The 22,378-nt window shown below is 40.9% G+C and overlaps 1 protein-coding gene across 3 annotated transcripts in view; it reads right to left on the reverse strand.

The window, feature by feature from the left end:
• Positions 1-5,112: 5,112 nt before the first annotated feature.
• The window catches only part of NFAT5 (nuclear factor of activated T cells 5), a 68,939-nt gene continuing 51,673 nt past the window's right edge, over positions 5,113-22,378 (reverse strand). For 2 of the 3 annotated variants that reach the window (XM_074582609.1, XM_074582608.1), the window contains exons 6-14: positions 21,780-21,952; positions 17,583-17,717; positions 17,352-17,404; positions 16,128-16,260; positions 15,388-15,465; positions 11,780-11,928; positions 8,833-11,269; positions 7,334-7,580; positions 5,113-6,408 (exon numbers count right to left, since the gene is read on the reverse strand). In XM_074582609.1, coding sequence (XP_074438710.1) covers positions 7,342-7,580; positions 8,833-11,269; positions 11,780-11,928; positions 15,388-15,465; positions 16,128-16,260; positions 17,352-17,404; positions 17,583-17,717; positions 21,780-21,952 — 3,397 coding nt within the window. In that variant the 3' untranslated portion in view covers positions 5,113-6,408; positions 7,334-7,341. The remainder of the gene's footprint in view (positions 6,409-7,333; positions 7,581-8,832; positions 11,270-11,779; positions 11,929-15,387; positions 15,466-16,127; positions 16,261-17,351; positions 17,405-17,582; positions 17,718-21,779; positions 21,953-22,378) is intronic. The other variant, XM_074582607.1, reaches the window with a different exon arrangement.

The following is a 22,378-nucleotide window of genomic DNA, read 5'->3' on the forward strand; positions in this document are numbered from 1 at the left end:
AACAGCAAGAATTACAGATCTCTGGGAACAGCAGAGATCAGGCCTGCAAACCGATGGCTCAAAGAGAAGAAATAAGGACGCTGGCTTTGGCAGAGGTGCTCTGATAAAGCCTGTACCGGGACAGTAACGTCTGTCGATCAACCTCATGTCAAATTGCAGCGTAACACACCTGATGTGGCAGGAAGAGTCGTGGCGGACAAAACACGTACTATTGAATTTACGATCTGGATTTCTTTGAGAGAGTTTAATTTCTCACACTATCTGTAAGGAGTCAGCAGAACTGGGGGCAGGGTTCCTCACGGCCAGAAACCAAGAGCTTTCACCAGCTTTCAAGGACAGTTTTCTAGATAGTGACTGTTGCATTACAACGTCAGATAAAAAAAAAAAAAAAAAAAATCTAAAGATGCCTGCCTTTCTCAGAACAAAGAGAAGAGGAATGACAGATCGAGCTTCACCTTCCCGATCCAAACGCAACCCAGCTGAGCAGCGGCAGCCGGGATCCTTTGCTGTGCATGAACGATTAATGGCCCCCCTGGCAGGGAGCTGCTGGTGTCAGTCCAGCTCCTCCGGAGCAACACAACCACCACCGCTCCCCATCAGCACAAGCTGAGAACAGAAAAGGTCCTGAAGTCAGGACTGACTTGAGGGAAGCCGGCAGGGGAGCACGCGGATGCAGAAAGCCTTTCCTGAGCCCAGCCAGCAGCAGGCTCTCGAGCCAGGCTGTCAGTTCTATCATTTTGCTAACACCACGTCTGCAATTATTAATAAAAATATATAAAAATACAAAAGTACAGCTGCTTTAAACCCATGGATATTAGTGATGTTCACAAGCAGAGCAAGCTTCTGGAGCAACGTTACCAAGAGCGCCCCATGTACAGTACTGAAAGGTGTCCATACAACTGTTAATGAGTTACTACAAAAACCTTGGTAAATAACCTCATACTAAGGAAAAAGTAATATTATTTCATGTTTATAAAAATGTAAATATAACAGTATTATATGCGTGTGTCTACTCATTATTTATATATAATAGATATATGATTCCTCTATATACATATTTATAACCCCAGAATATACAGGCATTGGCTATTTACAGACCTATACAGAGAATACGGAAGGAAAAGCCTCTCCTCCCGTGTAACCCCTCAGAGCCCCATAGGCAACTAGAGAATTTCACGAGTACGCTTTTACAGGAGTTCATCTGCTGCTGCATTTTTCCTTGTATCTAAACAACATCTCTCACGTTTCCAGTCGGGATCCTCCATGCTCGATGCCCAGCGTGCACAGAGAGACGCGCCTCAGGTGACCACTGTCATATGCAACGGGCAGAACTGGTCTGAATACGAACACGAAACGCTCACAAAAGACTACTCCAAATTAAGACAAAAACCCCAAACAAACAAAGCATCTCGGTACCGGTTCCCTTTTAACTTCTAAAGTAATGGAGCTGCCGCCAGGCCCTCTGGAACACAAACCACCAGCTGTTCCTTGAAAATAACTTTTGCACTAATGAGAAGTCACCAGCGATCAGTATTTCTTCTTCTCACCTTCCACCTACAACTCATAGCACACAAAATTCTCCTTGTTCTTGCTCCACCACTCGGATAAATGTCCGTAATCCCTTGTATTCCTCTCCCATATTTACCGTGAAAAAGTAACCCAAGACTTTGCCATGCAGAGCACGACAGTCAAGCACTGGACATTCTTTCTTAACTTTTAATGAGCGTGCATGTGCATGCCTACACACACACACACCCTTGGGGGAAACGACCTGCAGCTTTTTTAGTCCAATAACAACTTGTTGATTTTGCTTTTTAATAAATCACCTTTCCTCCTACTCAAATAGTGATTTTAAACAACGTTTTAGGACAAATGCAAGCTTCGGACTTGTTTGGTGTTCCTTCTGAGCGCTCTGGAAAGATAGTAAAAGAGTAGAAAATCTTCAGACAAGTTTTCTTTTTAGAAACTATATCCGAAATCAAAACCACAACATTAAAAAGAAAAAAAAAGTTCAATTTATCTAAAGTAGGGGAATGTCCACTGATGCAGCTGCCCAGACTCTTGGTATTTCCAGTAAAAAAACCTGCCAAAGTAACAAACGCTTAACTGTTCATGCTTTACTCCATCTTAAAACTAAATAGGAAGTAACCACCCTGTCAGTAATTAAAAGTAATTATAATAAAATGGCTGGTGATTAAACATCCACTTTGGAACAGCAAGGCTGAAATTATTTCTTGAACTATTTTTCTATTAAAATAATAGCGCAGCATTTGGCTTGTGTAACCGCTGAAAGATCAGGCAGCGAAGAGGCAGTTAATAAAAAAACGTGGACTTGCAAATTAAGCACAAAGCACCAGTAGCTTCCTACCAGAGGAGATGTTTAGCTAATAACTGTGTAGTATGTGTTATTCATATGGGGGGTTTTTATACACACACACACACACACACACAGCGCGTACACACGGACCAGAGAGCGTGTGCAGACGGCCCGACCGGTGGCCAGCAGGTCCCTCTGCCGGGGTTTTAACCTGTGCCAAGAAGTCGCTGTCTGTAACCACCACGTCCCAGGGACGCCGTGCAGAGCGCGGAGCACGGTGCCGCAGAGGCCCACGCAGCCGGAGAGCACAGCCCGCACCTACACAGGCTCGCATTTAACAGTTCTTTAAAGCGAGCTCAAGCAGCAGAAAAGAGACAGAAAATCCATCCCAGCAACGCAGCTCTGCAGTTGTTCGTTTGTCACCTAGCAATGTCTTCGAAACTTAATTGCTGCTTCGTGGATACGATATTAACTTCCCCTTTATGATAATGTCAGGAACTTCAAATTTATACAGACTTATGTCTCAGTATCTTCTAACTTTCTCAACCAAAACGGACTTAGAGCTGATACCCCCACCTCACCTCCGCAGGAAAGCTCTCCGCCCACTCACAGGCACTGGTGTGAGCGTGCCGAGGAGCAAACACAGGGATGGGGGCGAAAAAAAGGAAAAAAAAAAGCAGAGTAAGCTCCAATTATCAATATCAACTGTTTAGATCGCAAATGTTCAGGACTCTGGTGAAACACAAGTGTGGCTCACGCTGTTCTTGGGTCTTTCTGCCATGGAATCCCGCAGCCTGGCTTTAAGCTCTTTATTGGCTTCTCAAACCCCTCTTTATCCTCCGTAACAGCTGTTTGCAAGCAGCAGTTCAAGCACTGATCAACCGCTGAGCGACCTCTTCCTTCATAAGACAAATACTTTTTGTAACCAAATTACATGTTCAAAGTGTTGTACACATTTAAACATTGACCTAAAATGAACAAGAGAAATTTAACACAGGAAAAGGTGTTATCCCGAAGTGAAAAATGTGATAGCACAGCCCTTTTTTTTTTTTAATTTATTTTTTTACAATTGTTGTTGTTTTTTTTCTCTTCTCTTCACAAGCGACCGAAAATACGCGCACAATTCGAACATACCCTTGCCCTGGAGCTGTAGCAGTCTCGGTATGAAGTTCTCTGGTTTTGGACACTTGTCTTGTTAAATGGAGAATTGGTCCCTGGTGACTTGGCACTGAACAACAGCACTTCAACGTAAGGATACACCCCTTGGGAACACGGGAACAAACTGAAGCAGCACACAAGTGAACGCATCATTCCTATTACTTCTGTGTATGAAGGCCCCAGGTGACACCCAACAGCTTGTCCTGGGACTGCCATCCTGCAAAAGCCACCAGTTCATTTCTGAATCACTGGCTATCGACTTCCACCACCATCTGGAAGTTGTTTCGGTCCGTAATTCGCACTCTTCTACATAGCCTCATGTGGCATTTAGTCAATGCTGCAAGATCGCTGTTTTCATGTCATGAACCATTACAGGATTTTGTTAATATTTTGTCTTAGCAGGAAAAAAAAAAAATCATGGAAAGAAAAAGAATGGTTGAGGGTTATAAAGCAGCTCTGGACATTATGAAGCAGGGAATTCTTTTTATCATGATTAAAATTTTAAACATTTTAGCGTAATCATAAATTAAGAGTTAAAACACAGAGGCGCTAATAATAAAATATTAAATAGACAATGATAGCGGATAAAAGCTGAATGGCTCATTCTGAATGAAACCCCGTTATAGCTATACGCCTAAATGCCTACGGGTTTCCTCGCTAGGTCGTATTGCTGAGTGACAGACACATCAAAACACACAGTGAAGCTTCTCATAGCCAGCCGGAACAATCGATTGCCTGATGGAATGGCGAGAGATGAACAAGTCATTTATGTTGCAAAAAGTACTTAAATACTCAATAAAGACATAACAAACCCCACCCCACCCCACTGTTATCAGACGCCACGTTGTGGTAGAACATCAGACAAACTCACAAATTTACCACAAAAATGTGTGGCAAAAAGAATATTTTATATATATGTATATATATAAATTTTTATATTTATGCCAATGTACTCACTCAGTACAAATAGCAAAATAGTATACCATTTCCTAAATACAAAATATAGCTTTCCAAAAAAATGAAACACACATTAGATATAAACCATCCAAAACTTGAACGATTGAAAACTGTATTCAAAATTAAATGACCCAGAGCAGGTCTCTTTCTGAAAAGTTCCCTTCATATCGGCAAGAAGCCTTACTACTGAAAACGTAATTCAATGCCTCTCAATGAGAGAGAGAAAGAGAGAGACAGAAAGAGAAGTGAACGTTATGACAGACTGACAAACAGGAAAAAACCATTAAAACAAACAAAAACTCTACACGGCTCAACTACGCACACAAGTTAAGGGAAAAAACACACAGTAAACAGACTAGAGTAACTGAAAAACCATTTACAGACTATTCTTTGTTATTTAAAATAACAAAAATGAAAAAAATGACATGATACCAACTACACGCTACCGAGGCATAATAGCCATACGTGACAGCTGTTTGGCTCTAACTGCAGCAACAGCCTTCCACCTGCAGGAGAAGAAACACCCAGCGGGATGAGGCTGGAGTGAGATATCACCAAACTGTCCGGAGAGTTGGAGCACCCAAAAATTCACATGCCTCACAATACAACTGCATGGGCTGGAGTGGGTTGTTTTTACATTCTGTAACATCAGTCAATTTTTTTTCTTTTTTTTTTTTTTTCATTGAGACATGACAATCTAGAAACCAGATTTGGGGACTGTAGGTATTTAAAAAAAAAATCACTTCAAAACTGCAATGAGCTTAATATGCTACAAAGACGCAACAGCTCAGGATGAAGTGAAATTTTCGAGAACGCTTAGAAATGCTGTAACTTGCCCCCTCCTTGGAGTAAAGTCAAGCTGAAGATTTACATCAGTAACAGCTGGAAAATGACTGGTTAAGGGGGATTCCTGCATTGAGAAGGTGGTGGAGAAATTGCTTCCTCTTTCTGCTTAATCCTTGATTATTTGTCAAAGCTTCTCCTGACTAAGCAATTTAATGCCATGGATTCCTAAAAGCCGCTTCTGATCTTTAAAGCCAGTAGGATACTATGTCTTTTTAAAAAACGCAACGTGAAACTGAGGAGAGGGAAGGAAAACCATGAACAGAAGGACAGGGAGAAGGCTGGGTCGCGAGTGGCTCACGCAGCTTTACAGAGCTCTAACCCACACAGGCAGAGTGAGAGACACAGAGGAGCTCTTTCCTCGGCCAGGCAGAATGTTCCTTTCACGCTGAAGGTATTTTAGAGGATAAGATTTGAAGAGCACAATTTAACTGAAAGTTCCCCTTCGTTTCTTCATTTTGTTAGAGCCACCAAACCCTTGCTCTATGTACAGTTACACGTAAGAGACACGGAAAACCGTTAATCACATTCTCCGCTGGGAAGCACCCACCTCTGGCTATCTACAGCAGCAAGCAATTCTCCGCTTGTTTATTACAGTTATCAATATTTTTCATTGCCACCTACTGCAATTAACAAATCGCAGCATTAGCTCTCCCACTCAACTGCGAAACCTGCGATCCCTTCACTTGCTGACAGCTACGAGCTCATGTCACAGGCATTTGATGTTTCTGCTTCACAAGCTCTGCTAGTCAAAACAGGGGATGTGAAGAAGGAAGAGGAGGAAAAAAGAGTAAACGTGGTAACGGGTATTACCTTCTAACAACAATAATAACTGACCAGATATGCTTTAAATTGAAAGAGCACCCCACTGTCAACGAGGGTTAGGAATCTAGTAACAGTACAGTCCCATGCCCTAGTAAAACAAAGCATAGCTCTTCAGCATTATTGGCGCTACAAATCCCAAACACTATGGCCACAGCTTTAGGTGCTAGACACTGCGATTGCCCACGGGTGTGCTCTTTAGAGAGGAGGGCCACTTTTTGACAGAAGCAATCAGTTCCGCACAGCCTAATCCAGGGTCGGAAGGTCTGCGAGGATCTGGGAAATCGTCACTTTTTTTCTTCACAGAATTTCTGCAGGAAAAAACAAGGAAGCAAAAAAGTTAGGCACAGCTAAAAAGGTCATCCTCTTACTTCTTCATCGGTTCTTCATCGTGGAAGCGTCCTTTGCAGGCAGACGTGAAACTATGAGCGAGTATCAGAACACAGCACTCTTTCATAGAGAGGATTACTCTCCTTCAACTTTTTTTTTTTTTTAAAGTTCATAAGCTTGTGTACAAAACAGTTTAGATTAGAAAATGAAGTCTATCACTGAAGCGAAACTTCTGGGGGATTCAGGATGGCAGCACAGTTAACCAGAGCCAAGTTACACGCTGTGGACAATACTAGATTCCAGAGTCCTCCTGGTTCTTGGTACTCATTTGTAGTCAAAGCCTCTTTCACCTCTCTGAAAAAGGCACCTTCTAAGAGCAGAACGTTTCCTAGTAACAGCCGACTGTGACAGCTCACTTCAGCAAAGGCTCCGCATGTGGCACACTCTCAATAGCTGCCATATCCTACCGAAACTCGTTTTCACATTACATTTTTGTAACCCAGAGGGCAACTTCCCAACAGTACAGACTTCAGATGTTATATACTCAATAAGCCTTAACTTTTTAACTACAGTCATATTTCATAACGCTTTTATCTGCCAAGCCGTCGATGATCCACTCTCCTTCCTAATGAAGTACTAGACCGTAACAGCAGATGACAAAACATACAGCAGCTGTATGACAAGACCTCACCTCAACTACCTGCTTCATACAAATTCTGACCTCTGACTGTTTTTAATAGCTCTTCATTCTAGCCACTGGTGTCATAGTCTTAATTCGGCAGTACCGGCATTTTAGCTGATCTCAGAGCGTGGTGATACACTCCGAAGTAAAGACTTAGTGAACAAAAGCATACAAGGCAGGAAAGACATTACTTACTTGACTAACTTGAAAAACACATTACTTACTTGACTAATTAAAACGAGCCAGCCATATTGTTCCCCTGGTTTTGTAACGACACAAGCAGATCATCTATTTTCTCAATATTCTGATTGGTTGCCATAGCTGATGGTAGCGGAGGAGTCTCAGATATCTGCTGGGAGAGAAGCGTTGGCACTGCCGCTTGTCCCTCACTCTGTGGCTGACCTGGCTGACTTATAGCCATCAACTCATCCGGCAACGTGGCTGGTCCAGAAGTTAGCAGCTGCCCACAGTCTGTAAAGCGGTAAGTGAAGAACAAAGGACCGTTTAAATGAGGTTAATTTGCCAACTTCTTTACATACATCCGTATTGACTATAAACCACGTAGAAAGTCAGACGCACTTTTGTTCACGTGACCACCTTTGCTCGCCACTCTCCCAGGCTGTAAGCACAAGTTCATGGTGTACGCATTGAATACATACAGTATTCACTGAATACATCCAGTACAGAGTCCATATCTCTGTACTATGACCAAACACGACCAACACCTCAAACAGAGGACAATACTTAGCTAGAAGAAAACCAAAACGCATGGCATAAGTGTTGAGTATGGCCATCCTTTGTTGTTATTTGTTAGTTACAGATGTGTCGTCTTCAGTTCAGCCAAGGTATCCACTAGCTCTTCTATAAATCTGCAAATGGTGTCACATCTCCTATCGCTTTCTAGCATTATCTTCAGTTTCACGGAAAGGCTTGGCTGTACATGGCCTGACTGTCAAAGGGCTCATACAGCAAAGCACATATTCAGGTACAGCCACAGACCAAGTATAGAACTATGGCTTTATGTCCAGATCTTTTATAAGACGCTATAATCATCATCTGCATCTGCTGCTTCTGGAACTTCACAGGTACGTACACAGCCCTTTACAGGCAGACGAAAGGATCTACGTCCCAAAGGACTTGTCACAGAGGCCAGATTCAGAGACGAGATATGGAAAAGCACAGGCTTATAAAGTTAAAGCATTTCAAATACACTTCAACAGACACTCTTCTGGACTACACAGCTCCAAAAATCCTTGCTTTTCTTCAACAATGGCTGGAGAAAAGTCATTGCATAAATTGTGGAAAACAAATGCAGCAAGAGAAAGATTAGTGGAGCTGTCTTAAGAGGGCACAAACTTTTTTTTTTTTTTAAACTGTGTGTATATTTATTCTATATATTATATGTGTTGTTAATAATATTTAATACATATATATTATATCTATACTTTATATAGATATAAACACAATTCTAAAGTGGTTTTGTCACATGTTAATCCTAAGCGTAAGATGACCAACAGGTATTTAAGCTCAGAGTTCTCATCAACATCAGCAACATTCACAGCAGTACGACAAATACGTATATGCTCAATTGTACTGCTACATTACTTATTCCAGATATTTTATTTTTTTTTAAATATCGCTGAACTGAACAATCATCGTCTTGTAGAGTCCAACTAGTAGCTCTTCTAAACTGTAAACTCAGAATCGGGCATCTACCACTTACTGTTTTGAATGCCGAACAGGAATATTCCTGATGTTTGCTGAGATGAGGCAGGAGAATTCTGCAGCTGGTTGATAGCACCTCCTGCCGTGTTGTGAAATAAAGAAGCCTGTTGCTGTGGAGGAGAAGCAGTTCCTTGCATTCCCGCCATGCTGTTCTGAGAAGAGTACAGCGGAGACTGCTGCAGCTCTTGCTGGCTCATCGTATTCTGCAAGGCAGACATGGAAGCTGAAGAGATGAAGAGGGTGACTTGTTGCTCTTGAGAACTTGGTGACCCTTGGACCAACTGAATCTGGGGTGAGTTATGGAAGATGGCTGGCTGCTGTGCTTCAGCCTGGTTGGATCCAGGATTCTGAAGAGAAGACACTGTAGTCTGACTCTGGAATTGCATGGGCTGCTGCTCCTGGTTCATTGATGCCATGTTAGTCTGGGGATGAAAAATGGACTGGCCTTGTTGCTCCTGATTGGTAACTGGGTTTTGATTTGGATTGAAAATCATGTTCTGCTTTTGAGACGCAATTGTACTCATTGTGTTTTGATTACTGAACATCATGTTCTGCTGTTGCTGCTGCTGCTGTTCTTGAGACGGAGGGCTGCTCTGCATAGCAACTATCGAATGCTGAGGCTGGAAGATGGCTCCTTGTTGGTTCTGGGGAATTGAACTGGACTGGATGGAGCCTAACGACACTTGAGACTGAAACAAACCTTGCTGAGCAGGCTGAGTCTGGGGCTGTTCTTGGGGAAGCATAGAACTCTGGATGTGAGATATCTGCGTCTGCTGCGGGAAAGAAGTCTGCTGTTCAGTGTTTGCTGCTGTCTGAAGAGGAGAAATGGAATTTGCGCTTGTAAAGAACGACATCTGTTCTTCCTGAGTTGCAGGGTTGTTCATTGAACTCTGGGAAAGGAACATGTTAGCAGACTGCTGGTCTTGAGGAACTGAAGAGCTCTGTAATACACTCATGGTGTTCTGCGAGTGGAACATTGGAGGCTGCAATTGATCTGAGGAATTAGTACTGGTCTGGTTGTGGACAATGGAATTCGGACTGCGAAAAATGGAGCCTTGTGCTTCCTGTGATATATTTTGAGCATCACCAATAGGATTCTGCGAGTGAAAAAGCTGAGCTTGTGAATGTGGAGACTGCTGCATGAAGCTTCCCGACTGAATAGACATGATTTCTCCGCCTTGCTGGAACAGACCACCTCCTTGTTGTTGAGTTCCACTTGCTTGAACAGTCATCATGTTTTTGGTAGATGAAAAGAGATTAACTTGAGATTGACTTTCTCCACTGTGCTGCATTTGAACCATGGTCTGAAATACGGTACTTTGCATCTGTTTACCCTGACCTGAAGCTTCTTCTCCATCTGCAGAATTTGATGCCTGAAACATAGTCGGTCCGTTGTTGGAGACCTGCTGCTGAGCAGTAGGAGTGGTCTCACTTCCAGAAACACCAGGAGATGAAGAGAATAATTCACACTGCATTTGCATGTCTTCACTTGTTGATAACCCACTCATTATGTGAGAAGCCTGCTGGTAAACAGGTGACTGCTGGAGGGCTCCGTTCCCTGAAGTTGTTGAAGAGAACAAATCGGACTGCATCTGTGTTGCAGCTTGGCAAATGTTTTGTTGGATTCCGATCACCATTGCTGCAGAAGTCTCCATCGCCTGCTGCTGCTGCTGCTGCTGTTGTTGCTGTTGATTGGACAATGCGTTTTCAGGCTGTGAGTGAACATTTTCAGCTCGTCCAGGCAAAAGGTTCTCTGGTCTGGAATGGACAGCCGTGTCTGATGAGGAAAATATCCCAGAACTGACACTATTTTGTATCTGGCTAACTTGCTGAAAGATATCTGCGTTTAGCTGATCTTGAACATCCTCACTGCTGTCTGAACCAGAAAATAAAACAGAAGATAACTGCTGCTGAGCTTCCAATACCTGCTGCACCAAGTCAACGTTTCTATTGCTGCCCGTGGCAGTGTTAGTCGGAAAATTTCCAGCTTGCAGTTGCTGTATAGTGTTCTGTAACTGACTCACGCCGCTTGCTGATGAGAAAATACTTGATGAAATCTGTTGCTGCAATGCCTGTGCTGGTTCTGAGAGCGTAGACTGTTGTTGTTGTGATGCATCAGTTAATTGTGACAAAGTGACTACTGTGCCATCCGACTGCAAGACCTCCCTGGTTTGGGAATCTCTTGTTTGGAACTGTGCAGCTTGCTGCAGTAATGCATCACTGTTCTGCAGCTGACCCGGAGTAGAGACCGCTGAAAAGCTACCAGGCTGGGAAATGTCCTGTGTTTGGATAGTAGTTAGTGACTCTGGATTAAACACCTTCGGCTGTATTTGTTGCTGGTTTTCATTTTCAGAAGGTAAATGGGAAGCAGAAGTTGATATGCTGGACATACTGTTGTCCAATGTTTGTTGAGTTGGTCCAACCACACTTGAAGCCTGAAAAGAGCAATACGTTGAGCAATTCATTAAGCTTACTCACGTTGTGCTTACAAAATTTCCGCCAACCCACCGTGCTCAGGAACGATCAGACGTAAGATTTGATGGCTATGTATCTCTCCATACACAACCAACCAAGCGAGCAAGTGACTAGAAGTGGAAATGCTACTTCAAGGAAGGAGTCAAGATACAATTTAATGAAAGCAATGCTAGGAAGTGATTAAAATAATATTCTTACAGAAATTTACTATTTCTGTGTCACAGGGGAAAAAAAAATATCTTAGTTTCACTAACCAATCAATCTGTTTGAATGTGGGAACAAGAGAAGTTACTTTCAAAGGCAATTGTCTATTATTTCAATCATGCTCCGTGATCACGTTTTGCCCAGACCCATCTCAGACGTGACATTTTCCCTGTGTGTTACCCCTCTCCACTGTTAGAACATGGACTGACAGGCAGATGTCACTAAAACTATTAAAGCTACTGTCTTCAGATCGCAATCAAACTTACCTTGAAGACAGGGGGAGATCTCTTCTCTGCACTTACTTCCATTGGAGCCACATCTTCATTCTTAATCATACTGCTTGGCATGAGTGGAGTTATCAAGGCACTAGGAAGAATGTTTACCTTCTCCAGGTTACAACCAGTGGCCTTCACTGCTGCAATCACAAACAACAACAAAAGGAGGGCAATGAAATGTTAACATTCACTATACGAAGAGTGGGTTTCCAGTGGTGGCTAGCTTCCCATCTTACTTTTCAGCCCTACCTAAGAGCTCTCATTCTCATATCAGATGGTAACACACAGAGAGGCCATTGCAATCATTTGAATGTGTCAAATAATCCTAGAAAACAACTGAAACCTTCAAAGTTTATCTTTAAGATTAACACCAATGCCACGGTTTTGTTTTTCTTTCGTTTTGTATCTTTCTAGACCAGGACAGCCATTCACCAACTGCTTAATCAACAAACATAAAAGCTTAAGACATCTTTCCACAAATTAGCAGATTTTAAACTTTACTGCACTTTAACTGTACAACTTCTCTATCTCATTTTGAAAAATGTCTGTTTTCAAGATAATCACGTGAACAGAGTGCTCAAAGCACTCAGACTGTATTTTTATTCTTTTAAGGACTAATCTAGTAAGAACTTGATAAATCTGCATACCAGCTCTGTAGGAAGAACAAGTTATTTTGCCTTTGCAGTCTCTAATTTTCTATTTTTTTCTAAGTAGGAAGGTGGCTTCTTAAAATGAATTAGATCTTTTTAGTTTTATATTTGTCCTGAACCACATAAAAAATATTACATAAGCTATCTGAGCTCTTTGCTGTAAATAAAATTAAATTTCTTGATTTCAAATACTGCTGAAATTGGAGCTTAAAACAAACCAATGGGAAAGCCTGTAAAAAATATAGTTCTGTAAGTACTTTTAAGTAAATTAAAGACTTAATCTTCAACATAAAGCAACGGATCTCCATGTTTTAAACACATTTAGATCTTGCAATAACATGGCAGTAAAATTTCTGCAATTTCTATCAACAGTATGCCATGTCCTCAGTAACGGTCCTTGTGTGTTATTCTATGCAAAACCAAACACACCCTCCTGAAATGTTATTTTCTGTCTTCAGCAATAAACCCTCAGCCGTCAGTATGGCAACAGTTGTCAATATACCCAAATAAACTCTTTCCCTCCTTCTTTGAACGCACAGGTTTGGGGTGGCTCCAGGAGCCCCGCGACCTGCCGCGTGGGGCTGTGCTGCTGGCAGGGAACGCGATTTGAGTGCGACTACTCTAAAATACATCTATTTCAGGACAGCTAGTCACACAGTGCATTTAAGGACAGCAGTCGGTATTTCTCTATACCGTAAGTCACAATTTAAACACTTTTCTCTTCTATGTGTTTAATCGTGTTGTGTTCACTGGGAACAACCAAAAAAAAAATTAAGTCATTTAAAAAAATCCCAATGGCATACGGATTGCGTTGTAGCAATGGTATGTTCGTTCATAGTGACATATTTGGTTGGAAGAATAAAAAACACCCTGAGATTAATAATGAAAAAGAAGTTTCAAAAGCAGAGAAACATGGTTGGGTTTGGTCTTTTACTATGTTTTTGTAATACACTGAAGTTTAGAACTTCTGAGTAGTTACCATCTTATCAAGGCATACATACCCTTTTTCCCTTTTCTCCCAAAGCCGGAAACTGAAACCATCATTAACCACTTAAAACCAATGCTCCAGCACCACTTCAATGCTAGAAGGCAAAGACCTGGACTGCGTGGTTGTCCCTGTACCTCCATCTTCCCCAAGTTTTAGAGAACAGCTTAGAATTTTAAATTTCTTGTCTTGAAATGTAACTTGTCATTGAGGTCCGTCAAATCTGCAGTCTCTTGAAATGTTACAGCTAAGCACCTGCAATGGCTTTGGGAAGCCACGTTTTGGTTTTTTACATATGCAGATGTTGCAGTAGGAATTATTTTAAGGAATATTCACAGATAACGCGAGACAAAGATTCAAATTGCCTGTGATAGGAAGAGAGAGGCCCTGTGGCTCAGTACATAACTGTACGTGACCCTGGCAACAACCGCTTACTCTATTTGGCCAGGGCTGCTGGAAACGATGGCACTGAAGAAATTATGAATTCTAGGATTTTGCTCCCCGTGAAAGGAAGCAGGAAGGAAGCGGCAGCCCACTGGATCCCCACCTGGTCTTTGTCATCTCAGAACCACGAGGAAGGACGGGCTGGGACATACGCAGAGACAAAGTACGTAACGCAGACAAAATTGCCTGACCTCTGGTTCATGATCAACCCAGAGTAGAATAGGTACGGGAATAAACTGTCAAAAAAGAGCCGGCTAGCAGAAACGCCACACGAGAACGTAAATTAAGACTTATCGCATAAATTAAATGGAGGACATAAAGCCACAGAAGTAGCACATTGTTTTCTTATGCACAGCAGATGTTCTCCTGAACCAGTTGGTACGTTCCCTTAGTTAAGGGAACTCCAACGAGACTACATGGATGCCAGGCTTGGCCTGATGCATCAGTTATTATTTTCCTCATCTTTTTAACCTTGCTACTAGAAGTCTTACCAGTCCTTTTATCAGCTTGTTTCATTGCCCTAAAGATTTTTGCATATTTCTCCCCCAAATATTCTCTGCAGGTTTAAACTCATCATATCTTGTATTATCCTCCCTAACAAGTTGTAAAGTCAACTTGTAAATATATCCCCTGCCAAGACCAAGCTATTAACTTCAAACACGAGCTTCACGATTTTAACCTGAAGCTATGGATTCCTATCAAACTTGTGATCACATTGTTAATTTGCTTACCTTTCAACCTGCTTTCTCCAGCGCCAGCTATGGAAATTTCCATTAAGCTTTGTACACTACCATAGTTTTAACAATCAACTACAAAACATTTCCTTCCTCTACTTCATTTCAATATCGGAAGGATCAATTCACTTCACACTTGAAAACCAGGCATACTTAGAACTTGGACCCCCAGAACAAAGCGACAAAGTTTGCGTGGGCAGAATGGTCAGAAAAAAACCCCAAACCCAAAACACCTCACTGAAGGGAATAAGTTGAAACTGCCAGAAGAAGCTGAAACTGCCGGAATTAGCATTCTTAACTAGACCCCCTGAAAGCAGTCTCATAAAACCACTGGAAGCTTCTGAAAAATACCGAGTTGGCACCTTCGTGTTTTTCAGTACTCAGTTCTGACCCCACCACCACCTTTATGTGTGTTTTTGCTGAAATTAACACTACACAGTTTCTAAATCATCTGTATTAACTGCCATCTTAGGCTTCTTTCTCTTTCTTCTTCCCTTGCAAGCATATTAAATGAAGATTAGACTGCAGGGCCTGAGGCATGAGAACAGACTATTTATTTTTTTTTGCGAAGTTTTTGTTCTAGACTAGCTCACGTGAAAATATACTTAACGGACTACAGTTAAGACAGTAAAATATTCAGAATCAGAAAAGAAACCTCACTGTAAGAATAAGGCAGATTTTATAAGCACAGACTTATCGTCACAGGATGTCTGATTCATAACTCCAAATTTGGGTAGGAATTTATAGTTAAATTATTAACAGCAATGATAAGAATCAATTTAGTACCTTTTATAGCCTCTTCAAAAGAACAATGTTGGGCTGGGCTGGAGATTTCCTTCTTCACTTTAACATTCAGAGTACCAGCTGTTGAGACAAAACACATTGAAAACTTCCTTATGTTAAAACAACAAGCAAGCAAAAAACCAAAGCAAACCAAAACAGTTACTTAAAGAAATTAAGGTTCTTTGAAACCCAGAGAAACATTCTGAATTGTACATAAACGTTGTTTGTGTCTGTGAATGCACCACTGATCAGAGTGCCCACAATACCATTTCCACTTCCAGAAATAAAAGAGCCAGTCAGCAACTGCACTGTGTATTGTAATATAGATAAATAAAAATACATTATATGGTCAAACGTCAACATTCCTTAGGATAAAGCTTGATGCTATTTTTTGATTATATTTGGTGCGCTCTATGCAGTATGTCTACTTTTTTTCCTGCTCAGCTTCATTTTAAACTAGATTTAAACTAGATTTTAGACAAATTATACTAGAAATGGATGCTATTTTATAAGAACAGCTGTCTACATGAAGCTGAAATTTGAGCTTCTTGCCACATAAATGAGAAAACCCAAGCCTTTAGATTTTATCATTTAACACAGCAAACCTCACCAGCAAGAGGAGTTTGAAAAGGTGCACATTATTTAACATTTCTGCTGTACGGACTAAATATTATGAAAACAGAAATGGGATGCTTAGCAGGTAAAACTGTCCATTCCTCCCCTCAGTTCTCTATTTTACTTACATGTATCTGGAGTGTACGTAAATGGTTGCACATCGTGCGATCTTCCAGCATTGGTCACCACATATATTCCCACAGAAACAGCTGAGGTTATTTGCTGGTCATGATATGGTGGCACCTTCACAATAAGGTGATTCTGCAATACAAAATAGTAATAATAATAATAATAATAATAAATATTAGAAACCTTACTTCATTACTACTGATCTTATTTGTATTTACATCCATCAAAAGAAAGAAACAGACTGATAAAATACCATAAAAAGCAAAGACGCTGAGTAAACATAATTTCAGCAACTACACTGTGCTAGAAGAGAGATTTGAGTAATCTGCCTAAATGATGCTCACTGGCAACTGACAGCTTTGATTGAAGGCGAAGAAAGGAAAGACATATAAAGTCCAGTACTTTAAACATAAGCTTATGCCTAACAAGCCTTACTAAACTGCAGTCAGTTTGCCATCAAATGCTGCTGGACTCAGAGGCTTCACTGTTCCGCTGAATCAGATCTTCGTATTCAGTGTGCACAGGAGGAGGATGCAGTTTCATGTTACACTTAAGCAGATTTAAGACTGAGCAGACATCAAAAAATAGGCTTGCAATCATTTATCAACAGTATTTGCGGCGAGCGATCTGTCTACTCCCCAACTGTCTATCCCGCTAGAAGTGAGAAACCATTTCTCCCAGTGCATGATGGAATACTGCCTTCAGAGGTGGGAGCAAGATGACGTTTGTCAGACATCACCTACATCTAAACTTCTCTAGTTTCAGTCCAGCAGTCCTTAAAGACACTTAGTTGTGTCAAAAATAAAAAACAAATATTTTGGACAACATTTCAAAGCGGAACAGAAATTCAGCCAAGTATAAAGACTATGGCATAGACGACAGACATCATATTCTTCCACTCAGTTGTAATCTAACGTGTCCTTAGGAAAGCTACTGGAAAACTGTATTAGGGCTTTTAATTACAGTGTATGCAAGGGCAAAGACTTGCTCACCAAGGTCAGATACCATGCACCTACCATGGCATCTAAGTTCTCAATTAGAAATTGAACAATTATACTTGTGTAAACCCAAAACAATGATATTCTACCAGACTCACTAAAGAACTTACTTGAAGGAATATTATTTCTAGAAATGCACAGGAAGAGGGAAAGGCTTATTCGATTTTTCTTTGGAAACAGAGTCCGAGTCTTTTTTTGGTAATAATAATAAAAATACAGAAGTACCTGATGAAATAATTCCATGTCTATTTCGGCTTCTGCCTTCCAAGAATTCTCATCTAGATGGAAGTTAAAAAGCATAATTTATCGCACATCCATATAAAGCAATAAAGCAATTTATTTTAGTGCCTTTGATTCTGCTTCCCTGTTTGTTCTCTACAACGAAACCTTATCAACCAACCTAAACCCAAATACGTTCTCTTCAGCACCCCAAGCCATTATTGCTTTCACACTAACCAGAAACGTTCTCTTGGAAAATCACTTTTGTTCCCTTTAGAAAGTTCTTGCCAATCAGAAAAACCTCCTCTTCGCCCTTCACCGAACAACTGTGCAGACTTTTCTTTAGGATCTCCGGAACTCCTGCTGGTTGAGCTGCAATTGAAAAAACACATAGTTTGAAATCAAGAAGATATCAACATCTAAAACGAAAAGCCTTTGGGTTGGAATTAGAGGATCTTTAAGATCCCTTCCAACCCAAACCATCCTATGATTATAAAGGAAAGAACAAAATAATTCCTGATCTTCTTTCTTTATTCTATCATTCATGACAAAACTTTTCAGAAGGTAACTGTTTCTATTATTTCCTCACTAAATGCAATGACCTCATAAAAATCACACTTAGGTAAATGATTCAGTAATATTTTCCCTTTTCTCCTGCATTTATTAAATCTTCAAAACAAAACTTTCAGTGTCTGAGCTAAAGCTCAAGAGCTGTTCAGGAGAGAAGAAAATTTGGTTCTGTAATTTCCTGGCACAGAGCGCGATAAACAGATGCATCAGCCCTTAGATACAGCTGAAGCACACTTCAAATCCATCCTTAAGCTAAAAGGACGTTTTTATGAAGCTTATTTTGGTCTGCTATGCAAAAGGGTAGAAGTAGTAATTCCCATATTACCTGTTTTTTCACAGTTTTTTTTACATGATGTAGCTTTCTGGCTGGTGCAAGAACTAACGCAGGGCTTTTGAGCAGCCTGGTCTAGGGGGAGGTGCCCCTGCCCATGGCTGGGGGGTTGCAACTAGATGATCTTTAAGGTCCCTTCCAACTTTCTATACCCATATACCCATTTCTATGCCTTTCTATACCCATATACACCAGCGAATACAAATCCTTCCAGGAATGGCCTCTCTGTAGTTGGGGATTATAGCAATTTATATCCTATAAACTAGCAAAGAAGACCGTGGCTTCCAGATACACACCCTGGAAACCTCTGCCTCTCAGCCACTGGTTCAGATGACGATTTAAATAACATTATTGCAAATTGTCTTTGCTGCAAACTATTTCTATGCTTCTTAGACCATAAATCAACTAAGACCATACGTGTTAAATGAAAATGATTCCCACAGACAATATAAATACATACACACATACATTTTAAAATAATGTCTTTTGAGTTTGTCACATTTAATACGATATAAAATAATTCCAGTTTCCAACAAAGGTTTCTCAAACACCTTTTCTATTCACCATAAAATCCTAGTGGCATGAGCTTGTCCTTGCGCGTTGCACTGACGTGGCTCACTTGTAGCGTTTAATAACAGTATTCTCTGGGCTTACTACGTAGAACAACATACATACTGTAACACTCCAAATTATTTAATGACCTTTCAGAAAGGATTTTTCTACAACTGTTGCAGTGGGTTCCTAGGCAACCATTACGCAACTACTAAATATGCTCAAGGCACATGAACGTCTGAAAAGAGTAACTGGATTTCGGTTCGCTAACAAGTTATCAAAGCCTATTTAAATCGTACACCTCCACTAAAGAGCCTGCATCTACTTAATGTCTCTCCTGTGGTTTCAGGAACACTACTGAAACTTTGACAACAATGTTAGTTATAAAACACAACAAAACGGGCTCCGGTGAGTGAAAATGTAAACCCTGTTATGAGAAGGTAGAGTACACATCTGTAATGTAATGTATGTACCAAACAAACCAGATGTAATGTGCTGGAGGAGATGATTTATATAAACAAATAACTTAAAAATTCTATGCCATGTTGACCAGCCAGTATATATGTACCAGCATTACTGGGTTGGCTGAGGTCTACTGCAAGTCACTGTAACTTCAGAGAAAGTTAAGACCGCAGAAAAGAGAATCCAGAAAAACAAGTCTGGAAAGAACCTCAAAAATTCCCCTCCCAACCTTTCCATCATGATCAGTTTTACCCACATCATTCCTCAAAGACACGAGTCTAAACAGAGCATTTTGTTTCTTTGTTTTAGACTTCCAGCAATGGAGATGCTATAAAATTGCTAGGAATCTCTTAGCAATTTACACAATTAGGAAGACTTTCTTATCAACTCACCAAAACCCAGCTTGCTAAAAACTAAACCAAATTACTCTTCACTGTATTTATTTTTAGAACTTTATTTACGGAAGGACTACTTTTATTTCCTTCTTTCCTTCTTCCTTTTCTTCTCACGTCCCTTAGCATGTCATCATTCCGATATACTGGAACACTGGAACATACATTGAAACCCTGGCCCAGGTTGCCCAGGGAGGTGGGAGATGCCCCATCCCTGGAAACACTCAAGGCCAGGCTGGACGGGGCTCTGCGCAACCGGATCTAGTTGAAGAAGTCCCTGCTCATGGCAGGGGGTTGGACTAGGTGGCCTTTTAAAGGTCCCTTCCAGCCCAAACTCCTCTATTCTATATTCTGCTTTTTATTCACTGCCCGTATCTCAAAACATAGCTACTAATGTTACAGATATAAGCGGAGGCATTCAACAAACGGAGAATGAAGACTATAAGGGACCCTCATAAATCAACCCTGGAATTGCCTTACCAACAAGCTAAGCAGGAAGTGCAACAAATACGGCTTTTTTAGAATCTAGACCTATTTTAAAATCAGTCCCTAAAACATGTCAGACTCTCAGCGTCTACTTACAATAGCAAGTTTTGGATTGTTATGTGTTTAAGAAAACACCATGATTTCCATTTCTGCTATGATTTAAATAATTTTATCTTTAATCAGTAAGTTAATGATACAAACAAAATGTATACAGAAATAGCTTTTGGAGATATTATAGAATTATTTGTTTTCTTAAATATGAAAATTAATATCAGATACTACAATGCTATACTGACTGGAATGGCACTACAGAGACAACCATATTTCTAGCAAAAATACTTATCTATTTTCCAACAACATAAATGCCTAATCCTGAGAATTCCACCACTGGAAAAAGATTGATTTAGCCAAAAAGGGTCAGGAGGAAGAAAAAAGACAGAAGGCAACGCCTCAAGCAGATCTTCCTGGAAGAGCACCCCAAACATCAAAGCGCTGCCTCCAGCACAGAAGACAGCTGAGGAGAGGAGAGTCCTCCCGTGCATCGGCGGTGACACATCTTTGGTTATCAGCCTTTTGAGGGTTTCTGCGGAGTTCCTGCTCTCCCCAGGTCTCACAGAGGGATTCTCTGCGAGAGCAGAAAAGTGGGAGGAGAGACGGGCTCCGTGGCACATCTGCCCCATCACCTGCTGCCTGCAGCACTGGAATCGCATGGTGCTATCTGATGTGGAATCTCACATGTTTTTAATTACCTCCTCTTCCAATCTGTTCTTTCACTGGCAACAAAGCTGCCGTTTCTGACGAGTTGAATAGGAGCCCTGACACAATAGGTACTGACAGTGTTTAGAAAAAAGAAAAAACCTAAAAACAATAACTTCTTTTTATACAATGGCAAGAGCTCAACACAAACGCACAGGAGCTTGCGTAATCATACTATGTTCCACGCATGGAGAAAAAGCTTTCCTATCATCTTGTTCCTCACGAAGTATCAATAATCCCATCAACAGCTGTATTAAACACGTTTCCCTATCTCTTCTCTTTGGCAGACGAGCAGAATTCCCTGTAACTGGAAGTCACTGCGGATGGTATACACACAGGCAGCCCCGATGCACTGCAGCCTCCTCTGATTTCATTCTCCCTGTAGTTCAGTACAGCCTAAGCAGTCAATGCGGCCATCTGTGCTCAGTGCTAAGCAGAGCATTTTAAATAAACAGCTATGCAAAGTTCCATTCTTGCACTGAACCAGAACAGATTCAGCCTCTGGCCCAACGAACTACCACGACGGCGAAGAGCCATGCTTACTAACTTACTAGAAGTCCCTTCTATCACTGAAAGCTGACAGATGAATGTGACGACACAGAAGAAATTAAAACCTGTATCAAAAAAGTCATACAATAAGTTCAAAGCAATCATGACAAAAATTCTGACCCTTTAAAAGGCAAAAATTCATTTAATAAATACTGGTCAGTCATTTCACTAACCCACACTCCAAATAAAAATCAATCCCTGCGATCTTAGCCATAGCAATTCTGAAATAATCACAGATTAACATGAGGGTTTTTCCTCCACCCCTCCAAGGCACTTTACGGCAATCACACTAAAACCCAGAGTTCTCTCATACCAGCTTTAAATTTCAATACTTACTGCACAAAATTGGGGAAGAAGGTGTCTGAAGAGTCAAAGTTGAACCATCTTTGCGAGTGATGTTAACACGAAATACCAGCCTAGCACGTGTGCTTTTTTTCTTGGAACCAGCAATCCCTATCCTAGCTTCAACATCAGCGTTTCTCAGCTTCAGTATTCCCACGCAATCAACCCTAACAACACAAAACAGTGGAGAGTTTAACGGAGTTTAGGAAGTTCATCACCTTTAATAATCTTTCAGCTAGTTACACATGCCACAAAGTCAAAACTCTTTAAGTAATTACTGAAATATTATTAGATTTATTTTTTTTATTTACATGAAATCTCTGTATGACCCTTCTCATTGTATAGCCTGGTTTTCAATTCATGCCTACATAGTGTGGATGACGAATCATGGGAGGAAGGAACATGAAACAGCATGAATAAAACAGGAAACGCAGCGTAACAAAGTAATTCTGGTAAGCATTCCATTGAGAATCACGGATCTTCATTCTTCCACTCCTGGAGCTAGGTCTGGGTTTGTAATGCAGAACCGTTACTACGAAATATTCTGCATTCACTTCAAGCACTAGTGGAAGAAAACTTACTGTAGTCATATT

This window comes from Larus michahellis, chromosome 4 (genome assembly GCF_964199755.1).
Source record: "Larus michahellis chromosome 4, bLarMic1.1, whole genome shotgun sequence".
NCBI lineage: Eukaryota > Metazoa > Chordata > Aves > Charadriiformes > Laridae > Larus > Larus michahellis.